Genomic DNA, 26,405 nt, shown 5'->3' on the forward strand with positions numbered 1-26,405 from the left:
CCACAAACTTCCGTACATGGGATATTGTTCTTGCGACAGCTGCACCTTCCTTCGCATCCACGTTTGCACCCGCACTTTATGAGGTGCAATACTGCTTTAGGAGCTGGTGGATTCAAACAGCGAACTGGAGAGAAGTGACTTGAAACTGCATCAAATGTCCAACCAAATGCAGGTGGTGCTGGGAGGCACGGGTGAGTTTCACAAGCTTTTCTCCAAATCATGGATATGTAATGTGCCCGACGAATGTGTAAGTCCAGTGAACCAGAAGTTGGTGGTAGGTTTTCTCCTTCGGCTGCACGATTTGAGTAGAGGAACCAACGGAGCTCATTCACTTTTGTGTAGATTTTGGATCGATACAAAATACAGACAAAGCGTTCCAACTGAGAGCATACATCAGCGGGCAGATCAATGTCATCATTCCCGAGCATTGCTAGTGCATCCAGGATCTCATCATCACAAGACATAAATGCCTTGAAGCACGAGTCTTTGGTTCTGCCAGCAAATCTACCAGACATATCGGAACCTGTCAGAGCATGAAAACCTAACAGTGCAGAAGCGCGCTTTGGTCCTAAGTTGTTGTATATGCTCCGCACAGAAATGTTCCTCTTCAGCCTGCCCTTTCCCGTAAGGAAGGTTGTAGACGTTGGTAAGTTTGGATACATGTAGACAAGCAACAAAAAGACGTCTGTGTCTGGGGAACTGACAACAAGTTCTGCTTCATTGAGAACAGTTAGAGCATGCAGTACAAGCAAAGTGTCTGCCTCTTCTTGGCTGTGAGTGAGGAGCGAGTCTGGGATATCAACATTGCCCTTGGTTTGTGTTCCTGAGGTCACCATAAGTTGTTTCAGTCTGTTGTTGGAGCTCTTGCTGTGACATACAACTTTGTCAGCCAAATAGTCGGTCAGTTGTCCTTTGGCGCGGATATCTGATAAGAAGTCCTTCAGGGAAATATGTTGGATTAAAGTGTTGTCCTTCACATGGTAATATGTTGACTTTGTCAACTTAAAGTGTTGTCACTTGGTCCTCTTTGTCCTCATCTGTTCCTTGAGCGATGTTTTGATGTACCGGTCGAACACCAATCTGACCTCATCATATTGTGCTGCCATGTTACAGATTATCTGGAGAAAGGCATCTGCAAAGTCTTGGCATGTTTTCATTTGTTCCGTTTTGATAACTGAATTTACCACAGCCATCCCATCAATAATGATCACTCGGTGTGCTGACGATTCATCTGTTGGGTCAACATTTGTATGTTCCACTGCTGTGTCTGCCACCTGCAAGGGTACTTGGATTGCTTGGATTGCCTCATTTCTGTCAGCTTGAACATGTTGTGTGTTACTGTCCAGCTTCTCAAGATGATGAAGTATTGATGCCTTATCGTATGCCAGCAGGAGGGATCCATCTGAAGCAAATAGTGATCGAGGCACCACACCAAACTCATAAGTTCCGATGCATTCCTTGAGATTCAGCTCTGGTCGACTTCTTGAAATAACAATGAACCGTTGCAACAGTCCTCGCTCTTCTTTGATTTTGACCACCTTGTCTCCCATTCGGATTTCTGCCATTGCATTGGCACTTTTGAAGGTACCCAGTTTCTTTTTGGTCATTTTGTCCCACACAGAAAGTTTTCCTTCCGTTAGGCGTTCAGTGACGAAACCTTCAAACATCTGTTGCCCAATCTCATCACGCCGAAGGATGTCGTTGGTAGCAGTTTCATTCATAACTGCTTTGGTGAGCAGGTTGTAGATCTCATCCTCATCAGTGGATTCAAATGGGTTTCCATGCTCGTGAAATACTGCACTGAGTTTGACAAACATTTTATGCGATTCTTTAATGTAGAGAATTCTGTTTCCCCATATAAACATCGAACATCAGTTGTTGTAATTACTTTCTCTACTGAAGGCAAAGAAGGATGAAGCACATAGTTTGCATAATCTGTTTGCTTCCTGCTCAACTGGCAAATAAAGCATAGTTCAAAATCCACCGTTTTTGACTTCTTGTTAGATGAAGACTCTGCCATTTTGGTTAATCTAAGGTCTCTAAGCTATGTTATCCTGGGTGATGGTTGCTGTGGGTACTTGCAACCTGCAAAAGAAGAAAAGAATATGTTAGTACACCATAAAATGGACAAGTGGAACCTTAACACTATAAAGCGAACAAACTGCTGCCGGTGACTGGATTCGAACGTCAATTTTCCGGCCGCCATGTTGAAATAAAAAAGGCAGCCTCTGTCTGAAATTGTGCAAAATAAAAAGATTAGTAGTCAAGTGGAAGTTATTGTTATTATAGTCACCTCTATATACAAGTTCCAAGCAGTTCATGCTGAAAACAAAAATATTTAAACCACATTAAGTTAATTTTAGCATCAAATTTAGGGCGTTTTGCTATTGTGGCGGCCATCTTGGATTTCAGGCCATTAGAATGTTCAGAAAAAATGCCACCCTAAATTTTTTTAAAGCTTATGATACCTTCTTACAAAATCAAGTGAGTTTTTGCTTTTAACAAAAAAAATACACGAATTTTTTTTTCATGACAAATATGCCTACAGTATTACTAAATTGAGTCAACTAAATACATTTTCCTTATTTTAACTAATTAAGACATCTTTAAATGGAACCAGAGAATCTGTTAAAAGATACCTACAGTTGCATTTGGTGCTTTCAGATTTCCCCCTTGTTAGTAGACATGCTGACATGTGAGAACATATAACAAGTAAACGAAAAAACATGTTTTAGGGCTACACACTTTTATTTATTTTTTAAAGTTTTAACACAATTCTTTTTTTTAATTAAAAAAATTTTTTTATTAATTTTGATAGATTAAAATGTACCAGAAAAGAGGACAGTGGGCCAAATTTCAGCTCTCTAGGACGTATGAAACCTAGAAAACGAACGGCTCAAATATTTGAAATGGGACAAACAAAAAAGTTCAGATGAAGTTAAATAAAAGTTTGTAAAAAGGAAACTAATGCACAGAAACTATGGGGAGAGTGTGGAGGGGAAGGGGGAGGGTGTGAAAGGCGAGAAATAGAGAAATAAACAAAAATAAAATCCATCCTCGCATTGTTGCCGAGATACACATGAAGGGAAAGCAATGCATTGATAAAGAATTGAAATGGTGGTGTCCCCTGAAACAAACTCTCACACACTGCCAGAAATTAGAACGAACCCTTAAACTTTGTGCTCTATAATCCATCTTTCAAAAGCCTCAACTTCATTTTGTCAGGTGTTTCTTTCCACAAGCTTAATATGCATACCAGAACCTCTAAAAGTCTCATGACACGCATCACTTTCTTACCCTCTCTTATCATTTATCAAGCGTCCAAAAACAGTTAAGACATCTCCCTCTCGAGATACATATAATTTTGAATATTTTCTTTTTTGAACAATACATGCAGCAGAAATGGCCCACCTTTTCCACACACTCGTCAAAAAAGGCAAGGCTGGCATTATTGTCCCCCGCAAAGGAACATTCTTCAATAAAGCGGATGAACATTTGTGTTTTGGTGAGCTGCATGTAGAATTTCTGATACGATCTATCACGACTCCTCAGGAAACCTGAAAACGTAGCATCAACATGTTCTTCAAAAGGAATGAAGGATGAAGAGGTTGGGACAAACTGAACAAAACAACTTCAGGAATGACATTAAAACCAATAGGCTTCTCACTTGACAAGAGCTGATAAGCACAAAGAATGTGTGATTCTAAGTTTTTAAAGATAAGTACTTTAAAATGCAATAGGTAAATAAAGCTGCAATCTAAACGGTCATTGGTCATGGTGCCCATTTCCTTCGAGTAATTTTCGATTCCAATGTGCTTTTTATTGTATTTCAGGAGTAATAGTATGAGTTTTGATTTGCATTACAGGAGTTTTGACTACATCCACAGAGACAAATCAAACTAGAAAAACGTGTGCGCCATCACAAATCCCTATGCTTCCCAGCTAAAGCAAAGTTGAAAGATGGCAAAAAATTCTACCAAGAATGCCCCAATCTCAAATTTTTGAGTTACATTTCCTCCCACTCTCCCCCCCCCCCCCCCCTGCTTTGACGTCCGTGACCCGAAGTCCCCACGCCAGGGGCATAAACCGGGGGGGGGGGGGGTGGGGGAAATATATATTTTAAAAATGTTATATTTCATATGTTACATTAAATAAAAAAATCATTACATAAAATCGTTACAATGTTAATTTCATATACTAAGTTTCATTAAAAAAAAACTAGTGAGATACCCTTGCTACGCACGGGTGGGAGGCCGGAAGCACACAGGCAATGCAGATACGGTGAATGCTAAAGCATGAAACCAATAAATTCCACATTCCTGTAGCACCCTCAGTCGCACGTCAGACATGGACAGCAAGTTTGTGAAGGACTTCCATGAAAAACGTATAGAAACATCGATCTAAGTCCGTGGCGAATCTGCATATGGCGATCCGCGAAGTTCACGTTTAGAAGGTAGAAACCACCACGGCATATCGTCATTTACTTGAACTCGATATCTCTTTTTTCATTCCAAATAACATAACTCCAATCACAAATTAATCACAAAATAAACTTTTAACAACATTGTTAATGTTTCCTTCATTGTAAAAACTACCAAGTCAACAGTTAAAAGGATTTTGAGCAGATAGGTGTTACAACCTTGGCAAGATCGATGGAGACAGCGATCTGTTAGCGTATACACCACCCAAATAGCTATGTGGAATTCTCTCATGTCGAGATTAAACTCACGTCGTTTGAACTTTGGCCGAGGTCATTATTTACTTTTAATGATGTTTATATATGAATCAAAAATAAGATAATTGGTTTTGGGTCGTCCTTTCCGCATATCTCGTGGGATTGTGAGCTGGAGAGATGACCATGATGGCGGGAGGGGGTTGGCATTTTCTCAAGCAGGGATTCAACCCATGTCCTTATAAAAGGTCTTTGTCCGAGGTCACCGAGTCTGATCGGTGCAGCCGTGCAGTGATTGGTGCAGCCGTGCAGCGATCGGTGCAGCCGTGCAGCGATCGGTGCCGCCATTTGTGCGGCACCCGGGAAAATAACGTTATGCGGGAGTCCAAACCTGAAAATGCTGGAGGCCAAAGCTGAAATTGGAAAAACAATATAGCCTATTTTACTCCAGGAGATCCCAGGATTACCCACCCAAAATATCGTTGCAATCGGTTCAGCCGATTTTGCGGTACCTTCGAACGGATGGACAGACAGACAGACGGACGCACATTTGGTGAATTATAGCAAGATACTTACAATGTGCCTGTAATTACATTTTTTGGTGTTTGACCTTTTGATCCCGCCCCACGGGGCAGGCCCAAAATGATCACCTTTGTGCCTTGTGGTGACCATAACTACCAAGTGTGGAGACTTTCTGCACAACTGTTTAGGAGGAGATAGTGTGATGAATGGTTGGATGGATAGACAGACAGACAGAGCCAATGACAATTATTCCCCCATTGTTCTTTTTTTAAATTAAAGCATGGGATAATTACACTTAACCTTACAGCATGAGTGAGTGTGAAAACTTTCCAGGTGGAGAAAAAGTCAATGAAAACATGTCACTGTTATTTAACTTCTTATACTTTCATGTGTAACAAATTAACTTTATGTATTTTATGACCAGCACTTCATAACTACTAAATGTCCTGCCTGGCCAAAACAACTACATTTTAGGTCAAGCTGTTAAATAAGGAAGCACCTTGTAGATCAAACAGAGAGCTTGCATCGGTGGCTTTTTCAGATGAGCCCTGCATAATCGGCTGCAAGAAAGGCCGATAGCCTCGAAGCAACGCCACCATGAACCAAAGGAATGCTTCTTGAATCTCCATCTCAAACGGCAATCCGGTGCGGCGTGACACTCCGGAATCCAATACGCCATCCTCTTTCCCAGCATGTAAGCCTACGGTTCATATTCCGCATGATACACCAGTATTTGCAAGCTCAACCAGGAAATATCGTCAAATATGCATCACAATGTCAAACTAAACATTTGGTATCTCGACTCGATCGTCAAATTCTTCATACAATCAATAAACAAGGAGAAATCCACGATTTATTTTTTGGAAGATATATCTTACACTTTAGTTTACACATGAACAGAACACGAACACACACACACACACACACACACACACACACACACACACACACACACACACACACACACACACACACACACACACACACAAAGGTGGATACTTCGAGACCAGGGAGGACTCTGTTGCACCTTCTCAAACCCGCATATGAAGATAATAACCAACAACACACAATCCTTTTTGCAACAATACAACATCATACCATGAAAGGGATTGATTGGTATCAAATTATGAATCTTTCCACTCACCCTACACAACCCTCTATCCTTAGGTGACCCCACACTGTTTGACTATCAATTGTAAAGATGTACTTGATACAAAACATTTAAGAATGTACATTTTTGGCTGGACTTGGATTTTAAAACTTCACCCAAACATTTAATTTGTTTACATATCCAAGAACAAAATGCACAATGCCAGGAAACATTGTTTTGTTTTTTAAAACAAGTACCAGATAATGCCAGTGCCAGTTTCTTGCAGGGAGAGTTCAATTTGTAATCATTACCTACATTCCACTGTTATCATACAACTAACAAAAGCACCCTGACAGGAAAAGCAAGCGAAAGAACCTGTCTTCAGCGACAGGAAAAGCAGGCAAATGTACCCGACCCCAGTGACGGGAAAAGCAGGCAAATGTACCCGACCCCAGTGACGGGAAAAGCAGGCAAATGTACCCGACCCCAGCGACAGGAAAAGCAGGCAAATGTACCTGACCCCAGTGACGGGAAAAGCAGGCAAATGTACTCGACCCCAGCGACAGGAAAAGCAGACAAATGTACCCGACCCCAGTGATGGGAAAAGCAGGCAAATGTACCCGACCCCAGCGACAGGAAAAGCAGGCAAATGTACCCGACACCAGTGACGGGAAAAGCAGGAAAATGTACCCGACCCCAACGACAGGAAAAGCAGGCAAATGTACCCGACCTCAGTGACTGGAAAAGCAGGAAAATGTACCCGACCCCAGTGACGGGAAAAGCAGGCAAATGTACCCGACCCCAGCGACAGGAAAAGCAGGCAAATGTACGCGACCCCAGTGACGGGAAAAGCAGGCAAATGTACCCGACCCCAGTGACGGGAAAAGCAGGCAAATGTACCCGACCCCAGTGACGGGAAAAGCAGGCAAATGTACCCGACCCCAGTGATGGGAAAAGCAGGCAAATGTACCCGACCCCAGTGACGGGAAAAGCAGGCAAATGTACCCGACCCCAGTGACGGGAAAAGCAGGCAAATGTACCCGACCCCAGTGACGGGAAAAGCAGGCAAATGTACCCGACCCCAGTGACGGGAAAAGCAGGCAAATGTACCCGACCCCAGTGACGGGAAAAGCAGGCAAATGTACCCGACCCCAGTGACGGGAAAAGCAGGCAAATGTACCCGACCCCAGTGACGGGAAAAGCAGGCAAATGTACCCGACCCCAGTGATGGGAAAAGCAGGCAAATGTACCCGACCCCAGTGACGGGAAAAGCAGGCAAATGTACCCGACCCCAGTGACGGGAAAAGCAGGCAAATGTACCCGACCCCAGTGACGGGAAAAGCAGGCAAATGTACCCGACCCCAGTGACGGGAAAAGCAGGCAAATGTACCCGACCCCAGTGACGGGAAAAGCAGGCAAATGTACCCGACCCCAGTGACGGGAAAAGCAGGCAAATGTACCCGACCCCAGTGACGGGAAAAGCAGGCAAATGTACCCGACCCCAGTGATGGGAAAAGCAGGCAAATGTACCCGACCCCAGTGACGGGAAAAGCAGGCAAATGTACCCGACCCCAGTGACGGGAAAAGCAGGCAAATGTACCCGACCCCAGTGACGGGAAAAGCAGGCAAATGTACCCGACCCCAGTGACGGGAAAAGCAGGCAAATGTACCCGACCCCAGCGACAGGAAAAGCAGGCAAATGTACCCGACCCCAGTGACGGGAAAAGCAGGCAAATGTACCCGACCCCAGTGACGGGAAAAGCAGGCAAATGTACCCGACCCCAGTGACGGGAAAAGCAGGCAAATGTACCCGACCCCAGCGACAGGAAAAGCAGGCAAATGTACCCGACCTCAGTGACTGGAAAAGCAGGAAAATGTACCCGACCCCAGTGACGGGAAAAGCAGGCAAATGTACCCGACCCCAGTGATGGGAAAAGCAGGCAAATGTACCCGACCCCAGTGACGGGAAAAGTTGAAGTTAAGAAATAAATTCAATTATTCAATGGAATCCACAAAGGATTTAATGGTGTAACGATTTACTGTTGTAATGATTGTTTTTTAAAAATTTGATCTGAGAATTTTAATAGTCTAGATTTGTGGCTTGGTAATGCATATTTCTATTTTAAAAACTTTGTCCTTGAAAATACGAATCCATTCGCGCACAAAATACATGCCACAGCCACAACAATAGTTGCTGTGACAACCCTCGATCCTCCTGTAAACTATGAGAGAATGGCGAAACTGGTTTCCCCTCCCCCCCAACACCTGACGCCCAACCTCTCCTCCTCCCAGAGTGTTAAGTTCAGGGAGGATGGGTGTGGCACAAGTCAAGCATGCTGGGGATTTAACAATCACCAATCCACCTTTCAACAATAAATTACAACAGATGCTCAAACTATTCACCATCAACACTCATGTACTTCAGAATCCATTCCACACAAGTGAACATTCCATAACATGGAGGAACTTCATTAACATCGAAGGTAAACATTGATCACTCAGACTGTATTTGGCACTGTATGGTTCCTGGTCCTGGATGGTACATTCAGAGTGAATTTTCTCCAATTCCTCAACGTTTCTGGTTGGTCGACATAAACAACTGAATTCAGATGCCCCCATAGAAAGGAGTCAAGTGGTATGAGGTTCAGTGACCCAGTGGCACCAAATTTTAGCAAACAAACATTATGGTGCCAGATGTAACTTCATGAGTCAACTGACCCGATGGACACCTGGCTTTCACCAACAATCCCCTTGGCACGTGCCTTTCGCCAATGATAATATAGTACAGGCAAGACCTATCAAAGCTGTGCTATTAATCTAATTTATGAGTTTATCGACTCTAAGGGAAGAGGGGAGTGGGGTGCTGAACATGGTTGTTGGGTGAGGAATGAACAAACGCAAACAGCACATATACCTTTTGCCGAGACCCTCTCACAGACACCACAATTACTACACATGTGTATTATCACCTATCCATACCTAAGCTATCTACCATTCCTGCCAATATTGATGTACCCCTCTATCTCCAATGCTTCTCAGTACCTATATCTAAATTCAGCTTTACACCTATCTACTGCTTATACTGCCACTTCCTTTCCAGTGAGACCATTCCATGAATTAACCGTCCGAGTGAAAGACCAATGTTTTACAACAATCCTAACGATCCTCTTCAAAATGTATACAACACTGTGGACCCTAGTACTCTCACTGCCCATTCCGCTGAAAAACTTCTACATGGATTTTCTGTACCTTTCATTATCTGAAACATCTCGATCAGATTCCCTCATAACTGCTTCCTCATCACATATAAAAGTGTCTCCTTCAGCAACAGACTGCCGAACGATACACACAAACACACCCGCACGCATTTGGGAACAGATGAGGGTCACCAGTAACAACTACAGCAGTGATAAACAATGAAACTGAGAGGGTAAAGCAAGTATATGTTAGTGTTACATTAAATGAAATGAGTGGGGGATTTCTCCCAGATTGGCTAGACTTCAGCACAGTAAATTATATGACATATTTTTTGTATAGAGTCAAGGCTCATGGAAGGGCGAAAACACTGAATGGATCAGGATGCAACAGGACAAAAGGAGCAATGGAGAGTGTGGGGGGCACAACAGTGGAGTTCAAGGAGAAGATAGAGGTAGACTTGGACAAGCAATGAGTGTGGGAAGGAAAATATGCATGGGGTGGACAAGATAGATACAGAAGGAAACTCTCAGGAAGGAAAAATTGGAAATTTGGAAGGAGGAGGGCTTGGGGTTAACAACGGTAGAAAAGATCATGATTTTGTTTTTTGTTAAATTAAGAGATCATAGATTCTTAATGTAGTTTTTGTTAAACAATTACAAAAACTAATTCAGATAACATCACAAATGACTCCCTTTAAAAGATTTATAACATGTACCATTGTACCTTGTTGTCCGAATTGATGTAGCCTCGCAGTTGCCATAACATCAAGTGAACTAGGCAGAATCTATAAGCAACTACATGTTACACATTTTAGCAAGTTATACTGGATTTTCATTTCATTACACAGTTTCACTTGCTCATGGCAAAATGGCCTCTCAACTCTCACGATCCGGTGGAGACGCACACAATTTGGGACATGCTCTCATCATCAACGACCATACTTAGTGCTGTAATGGTTAGAGCCGAGACATCGCAACATCTATCTATAATTCCAGTAATCTCTGTGTGTATGTTTGTATGTCTGTGACCGCTGTTTCTCGACAACCACGGGTCCGATATACTTTAAACTTGCCAGGTATATTGCTGGGGACCCGAGGATGTGCCTTTTCAAGGTTTCATATTAATCGGACAAGTAGTTACCGAGCTATGTCCAAAAAACGATTCAACCAATCAGAGAGCAGCGAGCTATCACGTGTGCCGAACGTGCCGAACAGACTCTGCCTCGGACGGCACATTTGAGAGCGTATTCATTTATTTCACGTTGGCAAACTATGTTGGCGTTAAACTATGTTTTAAAACTAATTAAAACTAATTTGCGATTCTTTCGCTTTCCTGCGCGTTTGTGCACGCTATGGCGATTTCTTTACCAAACTCCGCAAGCCGTTCGCTTTGGACCAAACCATTTCATGTAAATAGAGGGGGGGGGGATTGTCACCGTACTCGCAAGCCGTTCGCTTTGGACCAAACCATTTCATGTAAATAGAGGGGGGGGATATAATTTTAGATATAGATATAGTACGGGCATGCCCTAGTACTGTAAATGCTGGAAAACCACCAGAGGGAGAGAAATTATTTCTTGAAGATCGTTACATTTGATGAGCCAGAGAGAGTCATCATGATTTAATGCCAGAGAGACAGCTATACAGCATCGATATGAGACATTCCTTATGCCCTCCAGAAAAAAAACAACTTCAGGGTTCAAGTGTTTTGGGAACTTCATGGTGCAATTAATGTGGAATTTCCTGAACGTTGGAAAACCATGAATGCAAAAAAGTGGAAGGACTTGTTGCACAATTAAGTGAGAACCAATAAGCAGACAATGGTCAGGTATGGTCTCAGGTACAACGATGTAGTCCACAAGTGGCAAGCATGTGACCATGACTGTTCTTATGGCGATAGGTGGGGACGCTCCACATCGTTCCGGATGCAGCTCAGCCATGTCACCTTGCGATTGTCATCGTTTTTGACCACAAAACATATGGGTGGAATTAAATTTACGAATCATGAAGATTTAAACTGCTGATGATGTCAAACCTCAAAATGACTGTGTATCTACAGGTCTCTACACAAATGGCATCAAGGTGCTAGCTTAATGGGACATAATGGGACAACTTCAAGTCAACCTCAAATTACTATTGTAGGTTTATGCGGCAACGCGGGTCCCAAATCTCCGGTCACAACACTTCAAACCAGTAAATAAACCAGTGATTTTGTAATCTGGCTCAATTAGACACCCACATGACACAAATGGTGGCTGCTCAATCAAACAAGGCAAACTCACACTGCAGGTCCTGCCAAAGACGAGTGAGCGTAGAGAGCAGCTGCTTGCATGGCTTCTTGGGCAAAGCCTTCCAACTAAGCGCCTTCTTCTCATCACTCCTAAAGAAGAACAACTGTTTTAGATGTGGTTAGTGTCAAATTCATCGATCTACTTGTTCAGGAAATTGGTGTGGGTTGTAGAAAAGCAAATAAGGAAATGCTTTTAAAATATCATCAACAATTCTGATTCTTTCTTTTTTTATAATAACGAAAGAATTATCAAACATCAACGAAACAAATGACAATTACAGAAAAATGTTTAAGCATGCAATTTTTCTGAAAATGTTTGCATGAGCAGCTACTTAGGCCTTAGATGGTTCGCATTATTCTTTCACAAAACAATTCAATCAATTATTCCAGGAAACAACGTGGCCATGAGAATGCAGTGTGAACAGACACCTCAGTGTCAACTCCATGCATCCTTTCCTGCCCCCCATTCTTCCCCACACCCATTGTTTGGCCAAATCTCTTTCTGTATTGTCCTTCACCTCTGCTGTTGGCATCACCTCCGCCCATCTATCTACTGTTTCTTTTGTCCTGTTACGGCCTGATCCATTCAGTGCACTTGCTCTTCCACAAGCCTCAACTCTGTATACAAAATAAAAAAATATACTGCTGCGTTCCACCATTGTCCACTCCGTTCCACCATTCATTCATTCATTCACTGCTGCGTTCCACCATTGTCAGCCAGCTGAAAAAAAAATTTCTGAGACATTCACAATATGAAGCTCTATACCAAATTTGGTGATTCTAACTGCCCATGTTCTCTATCCACATATTTTGCCGACAAATAGACAAACACACATGGGATCATCACAATACACAAGTGATTGGCCTATGGTCACGGTGTGAGGAACAACACAGAGCATTTAAAAATGCGGTCTTCACCATCATATTTCTTAAGGGCTCCAAGTAATCGCTTTCACACACCAAGATGCTCTCTTAAAATAGATGTCGTTTCACACAAATGGTCATGGTGTGTCAGTGTTAGTGTGTCTGTCTGTCTCTGTCTGCCTCTCTGTGTCTGCCTCTTTGTGTCTGTCTGTCTGTCTGTGTCTGGCTCACATTTTTATTAAGTTAGGATCAGCGGCTCAAAGAGCACATCATACAGTCACGTGAAAAAGTAAGTACACCCCATGTAAAGTTTTGACTTTTTCAACATCTATCTATAATTCCAGTAATCTCTGTACGTCTGTACGTTTGTACGTCTGTTTGTCTGTGACCGCTGTTTCTCGACAACCACGGGTCCGATATACTTTTAACTTGCCAGGTATATTGCTGGGGACCCGAGGATGTGCCTTTTCAAGGTTTCATATTAATCGGACAATTACTTACCGAGCTATGTCCAAAAAACGATTCAACCAATCAGAGAGCAGCGAACGATCGCGTGTGCCGAACGTGGAGGACACACTCTGCCTCGGATGGCACATTTGAGAGCGTATTCATTTATTTCACGTTTGCAAACTATGTTGGCGTTAAACTATGTTTTAAAACTAATAAAACCGAATTTGCGATTCATTCGCTTTCCTGCGCGTTTGTGCACGCGATGGCGATTTCTTTACCAAACTCCGGAAGCCGTTCGCTTTGGACCAAACCATTGCATGTAAATAGAGGGGGGGGGATTGTCACCGTACTCGCAAGCCGTTCGCTTTGGACCAAACCATTTCATGTAAATAGAGGGGGGGGATATAATTTTAGATATAGATATAGTACGGGCAATGCCCTAGTATTTCAAAATACAGCTATTTGATCTTCATTTCAACAATATTGATAGATAAAGGTGATATAATATAACAATTATCATGAAACATTTACATTTTGTAGCCCATTGTATAATTTAAATAAACATAAATGCAAATTTCGCATGTGGAAAAAGTAAGTACACCCTTGGCTCTAATAGGTGGTATTGCCCCCTTTGGCAGAAACAACCTCAAGTAGGCGTTTCTTATAACTGTCTACCAGTCTCTGACATCGACTTGGAGAAATTTGTGCCCACTCCTCCATGCAGAATTCTTTCAGCTGTGCGATGTTTGAGGGGTTTCTTGCATGCACAGCTCGTTTCAAATCCCCCCACAACATCTCGATGGGATTTAGATCCGGGCTTTGACTTGGCCATTCCAGAACCCTCCATTTCTTTCTTTTCATCCATTCCTTGGTGGATTTACTGGTATGTTTAGGGTCATTGTCATGTTGCAAGGTCCACCTTCGGTTGAACTTCAACTTTCCGACAGATGGCCACACATTATCCTCAAGCACCCTCTGGTACAATGAATAATTAATAGTGGATTCTACGATGGTGAGCTGCCCAGGCCCTGATGCAGCAAAGCTGCCCCAAACCATAATATTTCCACCACCATGCTTTACAGTTGGTATCAGGTTCTTGTGGTCAAATGCTGTCTTTGGTTTTCGCCAAACATGTCTTCTGGTACTGTGGCCAAATAGCTCTACCTTTGACATCTGTCCAGAGCACATTGTTCCAGAAGTGCTGGTCTTTGCCTCGGTGTTCATTGGCAAACTTTAGTCATGCCCTGATGTTCTTTCTGGACAGCAAGGGTTTCCCCCTGGCACACCTCCCATGCAGATCAAATTTGTGCAGCCTCTTTCTAATGGTAGACTTGTGCACTTTGACATCAAAGGGACAAGACCTACATGTCGGTCCCGTGATGACATTCTGGGGTTCTTAGAGACTTCTTTCAGCATCTTGCGGTCTGCCCTCTGGCTGAACTTGCTGGGGCGACCTGGCCTGAACAAGTTTGCAGTTGTTTGGAATCTTCTCCACTGGTAGATGATCTTCCGGACAGTCGAATGATTGATTTCAAATTGTTTGGAGATCTTTTTAAATCCCTTCCCAGACTCGTAGGCATCTATAACTTTCTTTCTGAAGGCCTGAGAGAGCTCTTTTGATCTAGACATGGTGACGCTGCACACTTCAACAACAAAGAGCAAACCAAACTAAATGTCTGAGGTTTAAATAAGACAGGTTCCTCCAAGATGCTCTCTATCGATGTTCTAATCATTTGCACCTGAGCTGGTGCACCTGATTCTAATTTTAGGTATTTGAAGTAGTGATAAATGTAGGGGTGTACTTACTTTTTCCACATGCAAAATTTGCATTTATGTTTATTTAAATTATACAATGGATTACAAAATGTAAATGTTTCATGGTATTTGTTATATTATATCACCTTTATCTATCAATATTGTTGAAATGAAGATCAAATAGCTGTATGTTGAAATATGTTGAAAAAGTCAAAACTTTACATGGGGTGTACTTACCTTTTCACATGACTGTATATGCATGGCCCAAGTCTTTGATGAGCCGGTTTGCCAGGCCTGACATTAGACTAAATATGGCAAGCATTTAGAATTAGGCTAGAGATAATGCAATGATGTGCAGGAGATAACTCACCGACTGCTTGTTAAAAGACATAATGGATAATCTCTACCAACTAATACGAGCAGACCAGTTTCCAGCTTACTATCCACCCGAGGGACAGAACACTTTGTGATACAATGCCCTGCCTGCGAAGTATCTGACAGTTTATAGTCGGGTCAAGAGGCGAACCCAAACTAGACAGGTTAAAGGTAAGTGTGCTGTCTCTGCACCATCCTGTCAGACTGAGCATATCACAACTCATAATTAGAACGGCACTCAACGAGAGCATTCCTCTGCCAGGCTGAACAGTTTACGTTTCGTATCCCACAAATCTGGATGTGCACCTGAACCAAAATCGAATTGGCTTTTTCTTGTAACTTACCCAACTCATCCACCAAGTTTTGTCAGAAGTCATCCACAACTTTTTAAAATATCATGCCACATTTAGTTTTTGGCCCCATCACTCAATGGTGAAGAATCGCTTACAAATTAAAAAAATTCTCATATGCCGATCCGGATTCAGATCTTCACCAAAATCTAATCATTTCATCCTTGTCACATACACAACCTCTCCACCAAGTTTCGTTCAAATCCATCCGCAACTTTTTGAGATATCCTGTTCACAAACAAACAAACAGACAGACGGACAAATGAAAAATCGGTCAAAGACCGAGGACTTGCCGGAATGTAGTTTTTTTTTTTGATTTGCCAACCACTCCCCCCATCACGGTCGTCTCTCCAACGCACAATCCCACGAGATATGCGGAAAGGACGACCCAAAACCAATTATCTTTTTACCTTCGCAAAAGCGGAAGGTTATGTTTTGATCGCTGTGTATTTATTTGTATGTCTGTGTGTGTGTGTGTGTGTATGTTATTCGCATAACTCAAAAAGTATTCAACCGAATTGCATGAAATTTGGTGGGACGATTGGTTATTATACGGGACACATTTGATTAGATTTTGGGAGCAATCGGGTCAAAGGTCAAGGTCAAGGTCACGAAAAGGTCAAAATCGTATTTTTACCATAGCGCGGTCAATTTTTATCCAATTGGCATGCAACTAATGCCAAAATGTTCAGAATTCAATGCCCGATCTTGTGATATACGACATGACCCAGTGAAGACATTACCCTTGTTAGCGGTTGGGGGTCAAAGGTCAGGGGGGTCACGACCTTGCAAAATGTGCGTTTTTTGTCATAACTCGGTCAATTCTTATCCGATTTGCATGAAATCAGCACCAAACTGTTCACTGTTCTGTTCCCTACACTCCCATGCCAAGTACAGAACAGTAGCTGCGGCGAAGGTATGCGCTCTACCGAGTGCCCGTTCTAGTTAAGATTTGCTTTTGTTAAGGCTTTTGTGTTAAAACAAATATGGCGGCCGAACAACGTGACCGATGACGTCATCATTTGTTTTCGAAACTAATTTATTCCTAGATTATGCTCAAGAAATTTCATCTTGATCGGATGAAGTTTTGTACTTGTTGAATTATGACACCATAATAGAGGCACCTATGACATCATCATTAACATATTTTATTCCCCATGGAGAGTTCTTTATAATGAGCCATGTCTCAATATCATCTATTCAGCACTTTCGGAGATATAGAGGTGCAAAGTTTTTTGGATTTTCCAAGATTGCAGTGGAACCACGTGACCGATGACGTCATCATTATTTGCTTTCTAAAATAATTTATTCCTAGATTATGCTCAAGAAAGATCATCTTGATCGGATGACGTTTTGTACTTGTCGAATTATCGAATTATGACGTCATAATGGAGGCCTTGGGCCTAGAGAGTTAAAAAGGCCCGAGAGAGTTTTAAAAAATTGGGCGTAGTCTATTCCAGGGCAAGGCAAATATGTGTAAAGTATGGCGATGCTATGTGCAACGATGTAGACGTAGTACTGCGCACAAACAGACAGACAAACAGACAGACAGACAGACTAGAAATCGGTCAGAGACCGAGGACTTGCCGGAATTAAAAATATGGCGGCCGAACTACGTGACCGATGACGTCATCATTATTTTTTTCTCCACCAGTTTATGCCGACATGGCGCTCAATAAATTGCATCTTGATTGGATGAAGTTTTGTACTTGTCAAATTATGACATCATAATGGAGGCCTTGGGCCGAGAGAGTTAAAAATTGGGCACAGTCTATTCCAGGGCAAGACAAATATGTGTGTAAAGTATGGCGATTCTACGTGCAACGGTGTAGACGTAGTACTGCGCATAAACAGACAAACCAACCAACCAAAATACTTGCCGGAATCTTTTCCAGCAAGTAACAAACAAACAAACACAGGGGTGAAAACATATTCGTTATCCACCTTTGGTGGCGGACGTAACAACAATTTTGTTTGCACCTTGCTGTTTATGTCATTATAGTATACCCTTGATGGGAGAGATTAAAGGCAGTATTACTGCAGTGACTTAAAAACATGAAAAGAAAGCCATGCCGAAGTGGAACATTAACAACACAATGACTTCTGGAGACATGTCAACACATGAAGTAATAATAATGTGAAATTAGTACAATGATAAATCAGAAGAATGGCATCACAATAAGTGGAGAACAATACGATTTGCCCATTTCTCCAAAATCATTCCCACAACTTTCCCCTTTGAAATATAGATCAATATCTCGACAGTCTCCAAGACCCAAATTCACATCAGCAGGGGTTGGTCTCACAAAGCTGTCGCCAAAGACAAATTAAGTTACCATTCAAAGCACTTTTTTTTGATTGCTTTATTCTGGACCCTCCTGCCTCCAGTTGTGTATAAAGGTCAAAGGTCGTTCCGTAGTTATTTCATAAACAATCACGTTAGCCAATCATAGATTTGTTTACATAGATAAACTTGGGTTTACATAAACTATAAACTTGGGTTTACATAGATTTACATAGATTTGGATAAACTTGGGTTTACATAGATAAAACATAGATAGAGCCAATCATAGAATCATAGATATATATATATATCCCTGGTGTTGGGCTAGCGGCTAGGGTGCCGGCTTAGGATCCTAGGATCCTGGGTTCGAATCTCGGTCGATCGCCGAATTAACGCCAGGGGGGTTGACTCAGCCTGTCATCCTTCCGAGGTCGGCAAATTGAGTACCAGTTCACTGGTAATTCCCTGTTTGTCGTTGAAGGCGGCAAAAAGGGTTGGCGTCAGGAAGGGCATCCGGCCGTAAAACATTGCTTCAAAAAGGGGACCAAAAAACAACAACTACCACGGTCCCCGAAAAGGCCAACCCCCGCTTTGCGGGGAAAAATGGCCTCTAAACGGTGGTTTTTATTCAAAGCCATATCACAACTGCTCGATAAAATGATCAGTCTTCTGACCTTCAAAAATCTAACTATGAAGAAGTAAAATTGATAATACAGCGGGGCAAATAGCAGCACATTGCATTCGTTAATGAAGAGTAAAACACAGAATGAGACACAAGGTAAATGTCAGGAAATATGATCTGGAACACAAAGGAGAGATATTCATACAAATTATTTTTGGTTTAGAAATACAAAATAGATGGATGCACACCGAACACGAGAAATTTATAGTTAGGATAAATAAATAATAATAAAATTGGATTAATATAGCACACACATATGTTTCATTAGTGTTCCCAACCCCATCCCCTCCCACCCCAAACTTCCTCGCAAATGCCACGTACTGGTATATCGTGTTTGTGTCCACATCAATGCTGAGCACGTCAAGAGGTGGATCATACAAGTCAAAATAGCGAGAGTCGATGCCGACAATGAAAGGGCAAGGAGCGCTGAGCACGTCAGCCAGTGAGAGCGGACACAGTGGGATGTATGGGCACTGCCAGTGGAATGGGAAGATGACCTGTAGGAACAACAAACATTACAATTACCTGCTTTATACACATGCATATGTATGTAGAGGTAGAGGCACATCATACATACCTTACTCTACTTTTGCAAAAGTTCGTTTGTAGACTTGTTGCCTGCCCAAATAATGCATTTTAAGGAATGATCTTAGGGTTCAATAACCTATGCCAAAGACATTTTCTGGTTTAATAACCACATCAGTGTCATTGTGAGGGCTTCTGGTTCGCTTTTAATGGGACATTTCATTTCAAATCGTCGATCGTCCTTGTAATTCGTGGAAAAGTACGCCGAAGTCTTCACCGTCAAGCTCCACCATGTATGAGCTTTAGATAATTGAAATAAACAAATAAATAAGAGAAAAATAAAAAAAGTGCATACCGAAACAAGGGCCTCAGCTATACTAGTCTGAATGGCAGGCCGCAGAGAGTGTATCAGGACTTTGCTCTCCAAAAGTGCTGAAAGCAGCAGAAGTACAGCATTCTCCGGGCCCAGGTTGAGCAGGAGAGAAGAGAAAGAGGCACCACTGCCAAGACACAGAGAAATTGATTTACAGTAAGAGTTCACAAATTGGCTAATCAAACAGAATACTGGCAGGAAAGGAAGAGAAAATGACACCTAATGGCAGATTAGCCAAAAATAGAATTCTTTATCACAGTGTTATTTGCAGACTTTAATGGCAGAAAGAAAAAAAAATCAAATTCAAAAGGGCCATCTATTTATTATGTATGCACCATTGCTGATAACCATAAGCATTTAGTTCATAATACTTTCCTTATTTTGGTCCCCGACCCCTCCGATAAGGTCTGAGACGAGGGACATTAAAAGATCTCCGTCTGACCGATCGACCATCTGATCATCTGTCCACATACAGTTGTGTACACAATATTCCAAAAACCGATGAACATTTAGCTTTCATATTACGCAGATCTATTCCTCACACCACCCAAAAGGTGGGGGACCTAGAGTATCAGCGCCTTGTCGAAGTTATTTTACTACTTTAAATTGAAATTTGATTCTGGTATTAGAAAAACAATTTTTCTTTTCAGTATATGTCTAATCTTACCTATTTTTATATAAAGTTCTTAAAATGTGTAGAATGGTGTCATTATTATTCAGCTCACAAAGTCAATGATGGGACGTTTCCTGCCATTTGGCCCATTTGTCACGCCTGTTACTTAATGCTCAGCATTTAAAAAAAATAGAGCATGGACAAACAACCAGAGGTTGGGAACCATTGTGCAGGATTGATGTATCATGTCTGAATGTATCAACCAAATATCATGTCTTTTTCTTACTTGCCTCATTGCCTTCATGAACAAAATGCTTGCAGCTATCAAATAATGCAATATCAAAATGGCTATTTAAACAAGACAAAAATGACATCAGACGTACCATTGGGGTAGAGGAGTCGACACTGGTTGCGACAACATGAAGGAGTCATGCGCCGAGAGCTGTAAGGATGGTGCACGAAACGCAACGTAACACACACACACACACACACACACACACACACACACACACACACACATATACAGTAAATAAGACCAACAGATGCAATGCAAAAGCACCTCCTCCACATCATCATCATAATCATCATCATCCACTTGCACTCCCATAAAGGAATCCTAAGGTTTGAACAACTACCTGAACCATGATCCGTGGCCTTTGAGATGAAGGAAATGGAACATTGTGCATGAAGTGGTAAATATGCCTGAAAAAAACCCAGAAAACAAAGGGAATCAAATCTATAGCTTGCCATGATCTTTCACTCTGCTCAACAATGGGTAGTGATGCTATTGCATGAGATTATACATTACAAAGGAAGAGGAAGAAGTCAAAAATGAATCAGCTGAGAGTAAAACAAACAAAAAAAAACACATTCTTATCTTCAAAGGAAAGATTATTCAATTACCTCTGCCATCAAAGGTGGACGGAGGTTATGTTTTCACCTCTGTTTGTTTGTCTGTGTTAGCAGGATATCCCAAAAAGTTATGGGCGGATTCGGATGAAACGATTCGATTTTGGTGAATATATGGATCGAGATCCAGATATTCTAATTTTTCAGTGATTCTTCACCATTGAGAGATAGGGCCAAAGCAACACACATACATATATATATATATATATATATATATATATATATATATATATATATTTTAGACTATCAGTGGGATACAAAGCGTAAACAGTTCAGCCTGGTGCAGGTATATACTCGACAGAATGGCGTTCTAGTTTTTTTCATTGTGTTTGTAGCCAGAATTTATGAAAACGACAATAGAGGGTCACTAGATGTAACTTGTATAGTGCTGTTCTTTCTACCAACCATAACGACCAATTGAAATAGCTTATCAATTATCTTTCTTTAATACAAACATCAAGGCTAATTAAACAACGAGACAACAAAGTAAGCTCGAAGTGATCATGTGATTATAATTCAAAACGTTTCACATCTGCCAAAAAAGAAAAAATTAGAGGCAATGTTAAACACAATGGCGGACAACTTTCTGGTACTCTGAGGTACTGTGAACCACATCGACTAAGAAAAGGACAACAGTGACATATTGAGAGGTATATTGATCAGAAAACTCACATTTCAATGGGGATGAGGTTAGGGCCAGACACAGAGAGGCGGTACAAGAATAACAGCAATTTGCGAAAAGCCTCAAAGAAAGGCCACCGTGATAGCAAACAAATGCTCTTGTTTCCATGGGCCACCTTGTCCTGGATGGGTTGGTGGTCAAGAACACCGAGCATGCCCAGCTGAGCCCTTTGGCGATCGGTCAGCCGTTCCGACGGAAACGACTCGTAGAACTGAATGGCTGCGCCATACACCTGGCCGAGCACGGATACATCATGTCAGGATAAGGGGAAAATTCAGATGATTATACGACAACAACCACAGCTTCTGTTCTTTTATAAATATACAAGTTTTTTCCAGTTCTCCTCCAATGTTATCATGTCAATAAAAGAAAGCAATTGTTCATCTGCACAGATTGCACACTAATTGTATTTTTTGATTATGTGATTAAGATGTAAACATTTTAAGACAACTATGCATGGTTTCAGAAGTGTACAAGGGCAAATTCAGTGAAAGTTGTTACTTTTGCAAATAAGTGTCGAACTTTGGAACTCCGTCTCCCAACTTGATACATAGATAACACCACTCTATGTTGGATGACCCGCTTTCCAAAATACCTGTAGTTGTGCCGTGCCCTGTACCTATAATCAACATTGTGACAAAAAGTGCAAGTGACCGAGGTAGAAAGCAAAAAAGAAATAAAGCTAGCACGTTTTGACCAAGGAGAATGCTGGACTCCTGATTCAGAGGTGCAGCACAATTGCAGACCTTTAATTGACCTTTAATTAGGTGACAACAACCTAATTAAAGAAACAACATCTGAGCTTCAATCGCGTAGAAACATATCGGATGTTTAAGAAGATCCATGTGCCTAAACATTCAAGGCAAATACTGATTGATTGAATGCCGATGTGAAGGAGCATCACATATTTAGTAAGAAACCTTGCTGAAGAAAGGTTGATAAATATTCGGAGATGGAAATTATACTTTAGCAGTAACTATGTTTAGGTCGTGTCAAAGTGTGATTTCAACAAAACAGGCTGTATACAGAGTGTGTGTGTGTGGTGTGTGTGTGTGTGTGTGTGTGTGTGTGTGTGTGTGTGTGTGTGTGTGTGTGTGTGTGTGTGTGTGTGTACACAGGGTGAGTCAAAAGTAGCGCCCGATTTCTGTTTATATATATATATTTATTTCTGTCAGTTGATTGTTTGTTTGCCATTTGTATTACAGTGTACAAGAAGGTAGAAATAAATGAATGACATGTTTATCTAGCCATTTATTCGGGGGAAAATTATTAAGGAAGTGTACCAAGCTGTTTTACTTGCAATTTTCAAAGTGCCCTCCCTCGTGATCGATGCACAATTGCAGCCGAGCAGGCACGGAGTGGCACACACGCTTGCAGAGTTCGATATCAATTTCCTCAAACTTTGCAGTAATTTGCCGAAACTTTGCCTTCACAAATCTTCACAAGTCTCTAAGAAACCCAGAATGTCATCACGGGACCTACTGGTAGCTCTTGCCACTGTTGATGTCAAAGTGCACGAGTCTACTATTAGAAAGAGGCTGCACAAATTTGATCTACATGGGAGGTGTGCCAGGAGGAAACCTTTGCTGTCCAGAAAGAACATCAGGGCAAGACTAAAGTTTGCCAATGAACACCTTGGCAAAGACCAGCACTTCTGGAACAATGTGCTCTGGACAGATGAGTCAAAGGTGGAGCTATTTGGCCACAGTACCAGAAGACATGTTTGGCGAAAACCAAAGACAGCATTTGACCACAAGAACCTGATACCAACTGTAAAGCATGGTGGTGGAAATATTATGGTTTGGGGCAGCTTTGCTGCATCAGGGCCTGGGCAGCTCAACATCATAAAATCCACTATGAATTCTTCATTGTACCAGAGGGTGCTTGAGGATAATGTGAGGCCATCTGTCGGAGAGTTGATGCTCAACCGAAGGTGGACCTTGCAACATGACAATGGCCCTAAACATACCAGTAAATCCACCAAGGAATGGCTGAAAAGAAAGAAATGGAGGGTTCTGGAATGGGCAAGTCAAAGCCCGGATCTAAATCCCATTGAGATGTTGTAGGTGGATTTGAAACGAGCTGTGCATGCAAGAAACCCCTCAAACATCGCACAGCTGAAAGAATTCTGCATGGAGGAGTGCGCAAAAATTTCTCCCAGTCGATGCCAGAGACTGGTAGACAGTTATAAGAAATGCATACTTGAGGTTGTTTCTGCCAAAGGGGGCAATACCATCTATTAGAGCCAAGGGTGTACTTACTTTTTCCACATGCGAAATTTGCATTTATGTTTATTTAAATTATACAATGGACTACAAAATGTAAATGTTTCATGATATTTGTTATATTATATCACCTTTATCTATCAATATTGTTGAAATGAAGATCAAATAGCTGTATGTTGAAGAAGTCAAAACTTTACATGGGGTGTACTTACTTTTTCACATGACTGTGTGTGTGTGTGTGTGTGTGTGTGTGTGTGTGTGTGTGTGTGTGTGTGTGTGTGTGTGTGTGTGTGTGTGTGTGTGTGTGTGTATGTATGTATATATACATACATACATACATACATATATATATATATATATACATATATATATATATATATATATATATATACATATACATATATATATACATATACATATATATATACATATACATATATATATACATATACATATATATATACATATACATATACATATACATATATATATACATATACATATATATATACATATACATATATATATATATATATATATATATATATATATATATATACATATATATACATATATATATATATATATATATACATATATATACATATATATATATATATATATATATATATATATATATATATACATACACATACATATATATATATATATATATATATATATATATATATATATATATATATATATATATATATATATATATATATATATATATACTGTATGTATATATATATATATATATATATATATATATATATATATATATATATATATATATATATATATATATATATATATATATTGTTGTGGATATGAGGATTGTGTTTTTTTTTTGATTGTTTTATTCTGGACCCTCCTGCCTCCAGTCTGTGTATAAAGGTCAAAGGTCGTTCCGTAGTTATTTCATAAGCACCCACGTAGCCAATAATAGATTTCCTCCTTGTTGACAGTTATTTCCTTATTCTGTGTAGTAGGCTAAGGATTTGTTTTCCATTAATTGACACTCCATTGCACCGAATTCAAATAGATAGATCCCCTTTCATTTTCAATTAATAAAGCCGCAATTGCCAACTGTATTCACCGAGACTCCATTAGCCACGAGGTAGGCTCGGAGAAGAAGGGGGAGGAGCTGCCGAATCCTGGGCGTGCCCGCCCATCGTCATCAAGGGTGGAGCCAGAGGGCCGTGCCGACCAATCAGGGCCGAGGCGAGCTCACCGATGGGCGTGTTCTAGAGGCCGGCGGCTTGATTTGCCCGCGGCGTTATAAGAAGCGCGCGCGGAAGCCGTTGACAGAAGCGCGGGGGAAGCATTTGACACAAGTGCGAAGGAGTGATGAAAAGGAGTCCTGAGAAAGCACACGACATCCCCATGGCAGCAGTTTGAACCACCGGAGCTTGAACCACCGGAGCTTGAACCACAGGAGCTTGAACCACAGGAGTTTGAACCACAGCAGCTTGAACCACCAGAGCTTGAACCACAGCAGCTTTGAAACATCGCAGCTTTGACCGCCGCAGCTTGAGCGTTGACGGCAGGTTGCTGTTGAGGAAGGGTGGCGGCTGCTCCCTCCCGGCCCGGCCGTCCTCTGGTCCGAGCTGAACCTTCCTCCCGGTCCAGCCAATCGTTCCTGCCTCCATTCCCCATTCGTTTGAGTCCGTCTTCGTTTGTTCTGTCCTGGGTTAAGTAAGACTGAATAGGTAAGCTAAGTTTCACTGTGTCCTTCTGGTCCGTCCCTCTTTCTGCTTTATTTTATTATCTTTCCTTCTTCCTTGGTTTCTTTGGTCCTGTAAATAGTAATAAATTATATTCGTATTCCCTACTTCTGTCTTCCTCTTCTTCACATCCGTGTCACCTTTGTCTTTTCCCCATTGAATATCTGTGGCACGATTTGGCCCACGTTTAAGGAATCGGGTCTTAGTCATTGTAAAAACGGTTCGGGCCGCGGCGCCATCCGCTCGGCAAATTAACATCTTATCCGCGGTCCGTAACAATTGGTGCCTGGGAGTGAGATTCGGACCTGGAGCGCGAATAGCGCGCTCAAAATTACGTGTGGCCCAAAAAGAAATTTTGTTTTATTTAAAATCTTAAATTTGGAAGTCGTGCCATGGACAATCAAGGCGATCGGATGCAGGTGGGTGAGCTAGAAGAGGGGTTAGGGGTAACCCAGGACCACAGGGAAGAAATGGAGGAGGTGGTTGAGGAGGTTTCAGGTGCACAAAATGGCGCCCTCGCGCACGTGGTATCAGACGCACAAAGTGGCAGCTCGCACGAGCGCGGGGTAGCCGCGCCCGCTGCGCAAATAGGGGGAATTGATGTGCGGGACCTCATGGCGCAGATTAATGCAGCCATACTAATGGCGAATATGGGGCTAGAAGCCAAAATGGGAGAAATGGGGGGCCAAATGGGAGCAATGAGGGACGAAGCGAGGGGTACCGCCGGTGAACGGTTAGACAATAAATTTGCGGGGTTAGACAATAAATTTGAGGGGTTAGACAACGGGATAAAAGGGGTGAAAAATGGGTTAACGGG

At 41.7% G+C, this 26,405-nt stretch overlaps 1 protein-coding gene across 3 annotated transcripts in view; it reads right to left on the reverse strand.

Moving 5' to 3' along the window:
• Window positions 1-26,405, reverse strand: part of LOC137420813 (C-myc promoter-binding protein) — a 157,067-nt gene that overhangs the window by 44,625 nt on the left and 86,037 nt on the right. For all 3 annotated transcript variants that reach the window (XM_068106215.2, XM_068106213.2, XM_068106214.2), the window contains exons 6-13: window positions 21,624-21,865; window positions 20,678-20,744; window positions 20,426-20,484; window positions 19,412-19,556; window positions 18,853-19,028; window positions 11,764-11,861; window positions 5,694-5,894; window positions 3,412-3,557 (exon numbers count right to left, since the gene is read on the reverse strand). In XM_068106215.2, the coding sequence (XP_067962316.2) occupies window positions 3,412-3,557; window positions 5,694-5,894; window positions 11,764-11,861; window positions 18,853-19,028; window positions 19,412-19,556; window positions 20,426-20,484; window positions 20,678-20,744; window positions 21,624-21,865 (1,134 nt within the window). The remainder of the gene's footprint in view (window positions 1-3,411; window positions 3,558-5,693; window positions 5,895-11,763; window positions 11,862-18,852; window positions 19,029-19,411; window positions 19,557-20,425; window positions 20,485-20,677; window positions 20,745-21,623; window positions 21,866-26,405) is intronic.

This window comes from Myxine glutinosa, chromosome 2 (genome assembly GCF_964187855.1).
Source record: "Myxine glutinosa chromosome 2, kmMyxGlut1.1, whole genome shotgun sequence".
In the NCBI taxonomy this organism is placed as follows: domain Eukaryota; kingdom Metazoa; phylum Chordata; class Myxini; order Myxiniformes; family Myxinidae; genus Myxine; species Myxine glutinosa.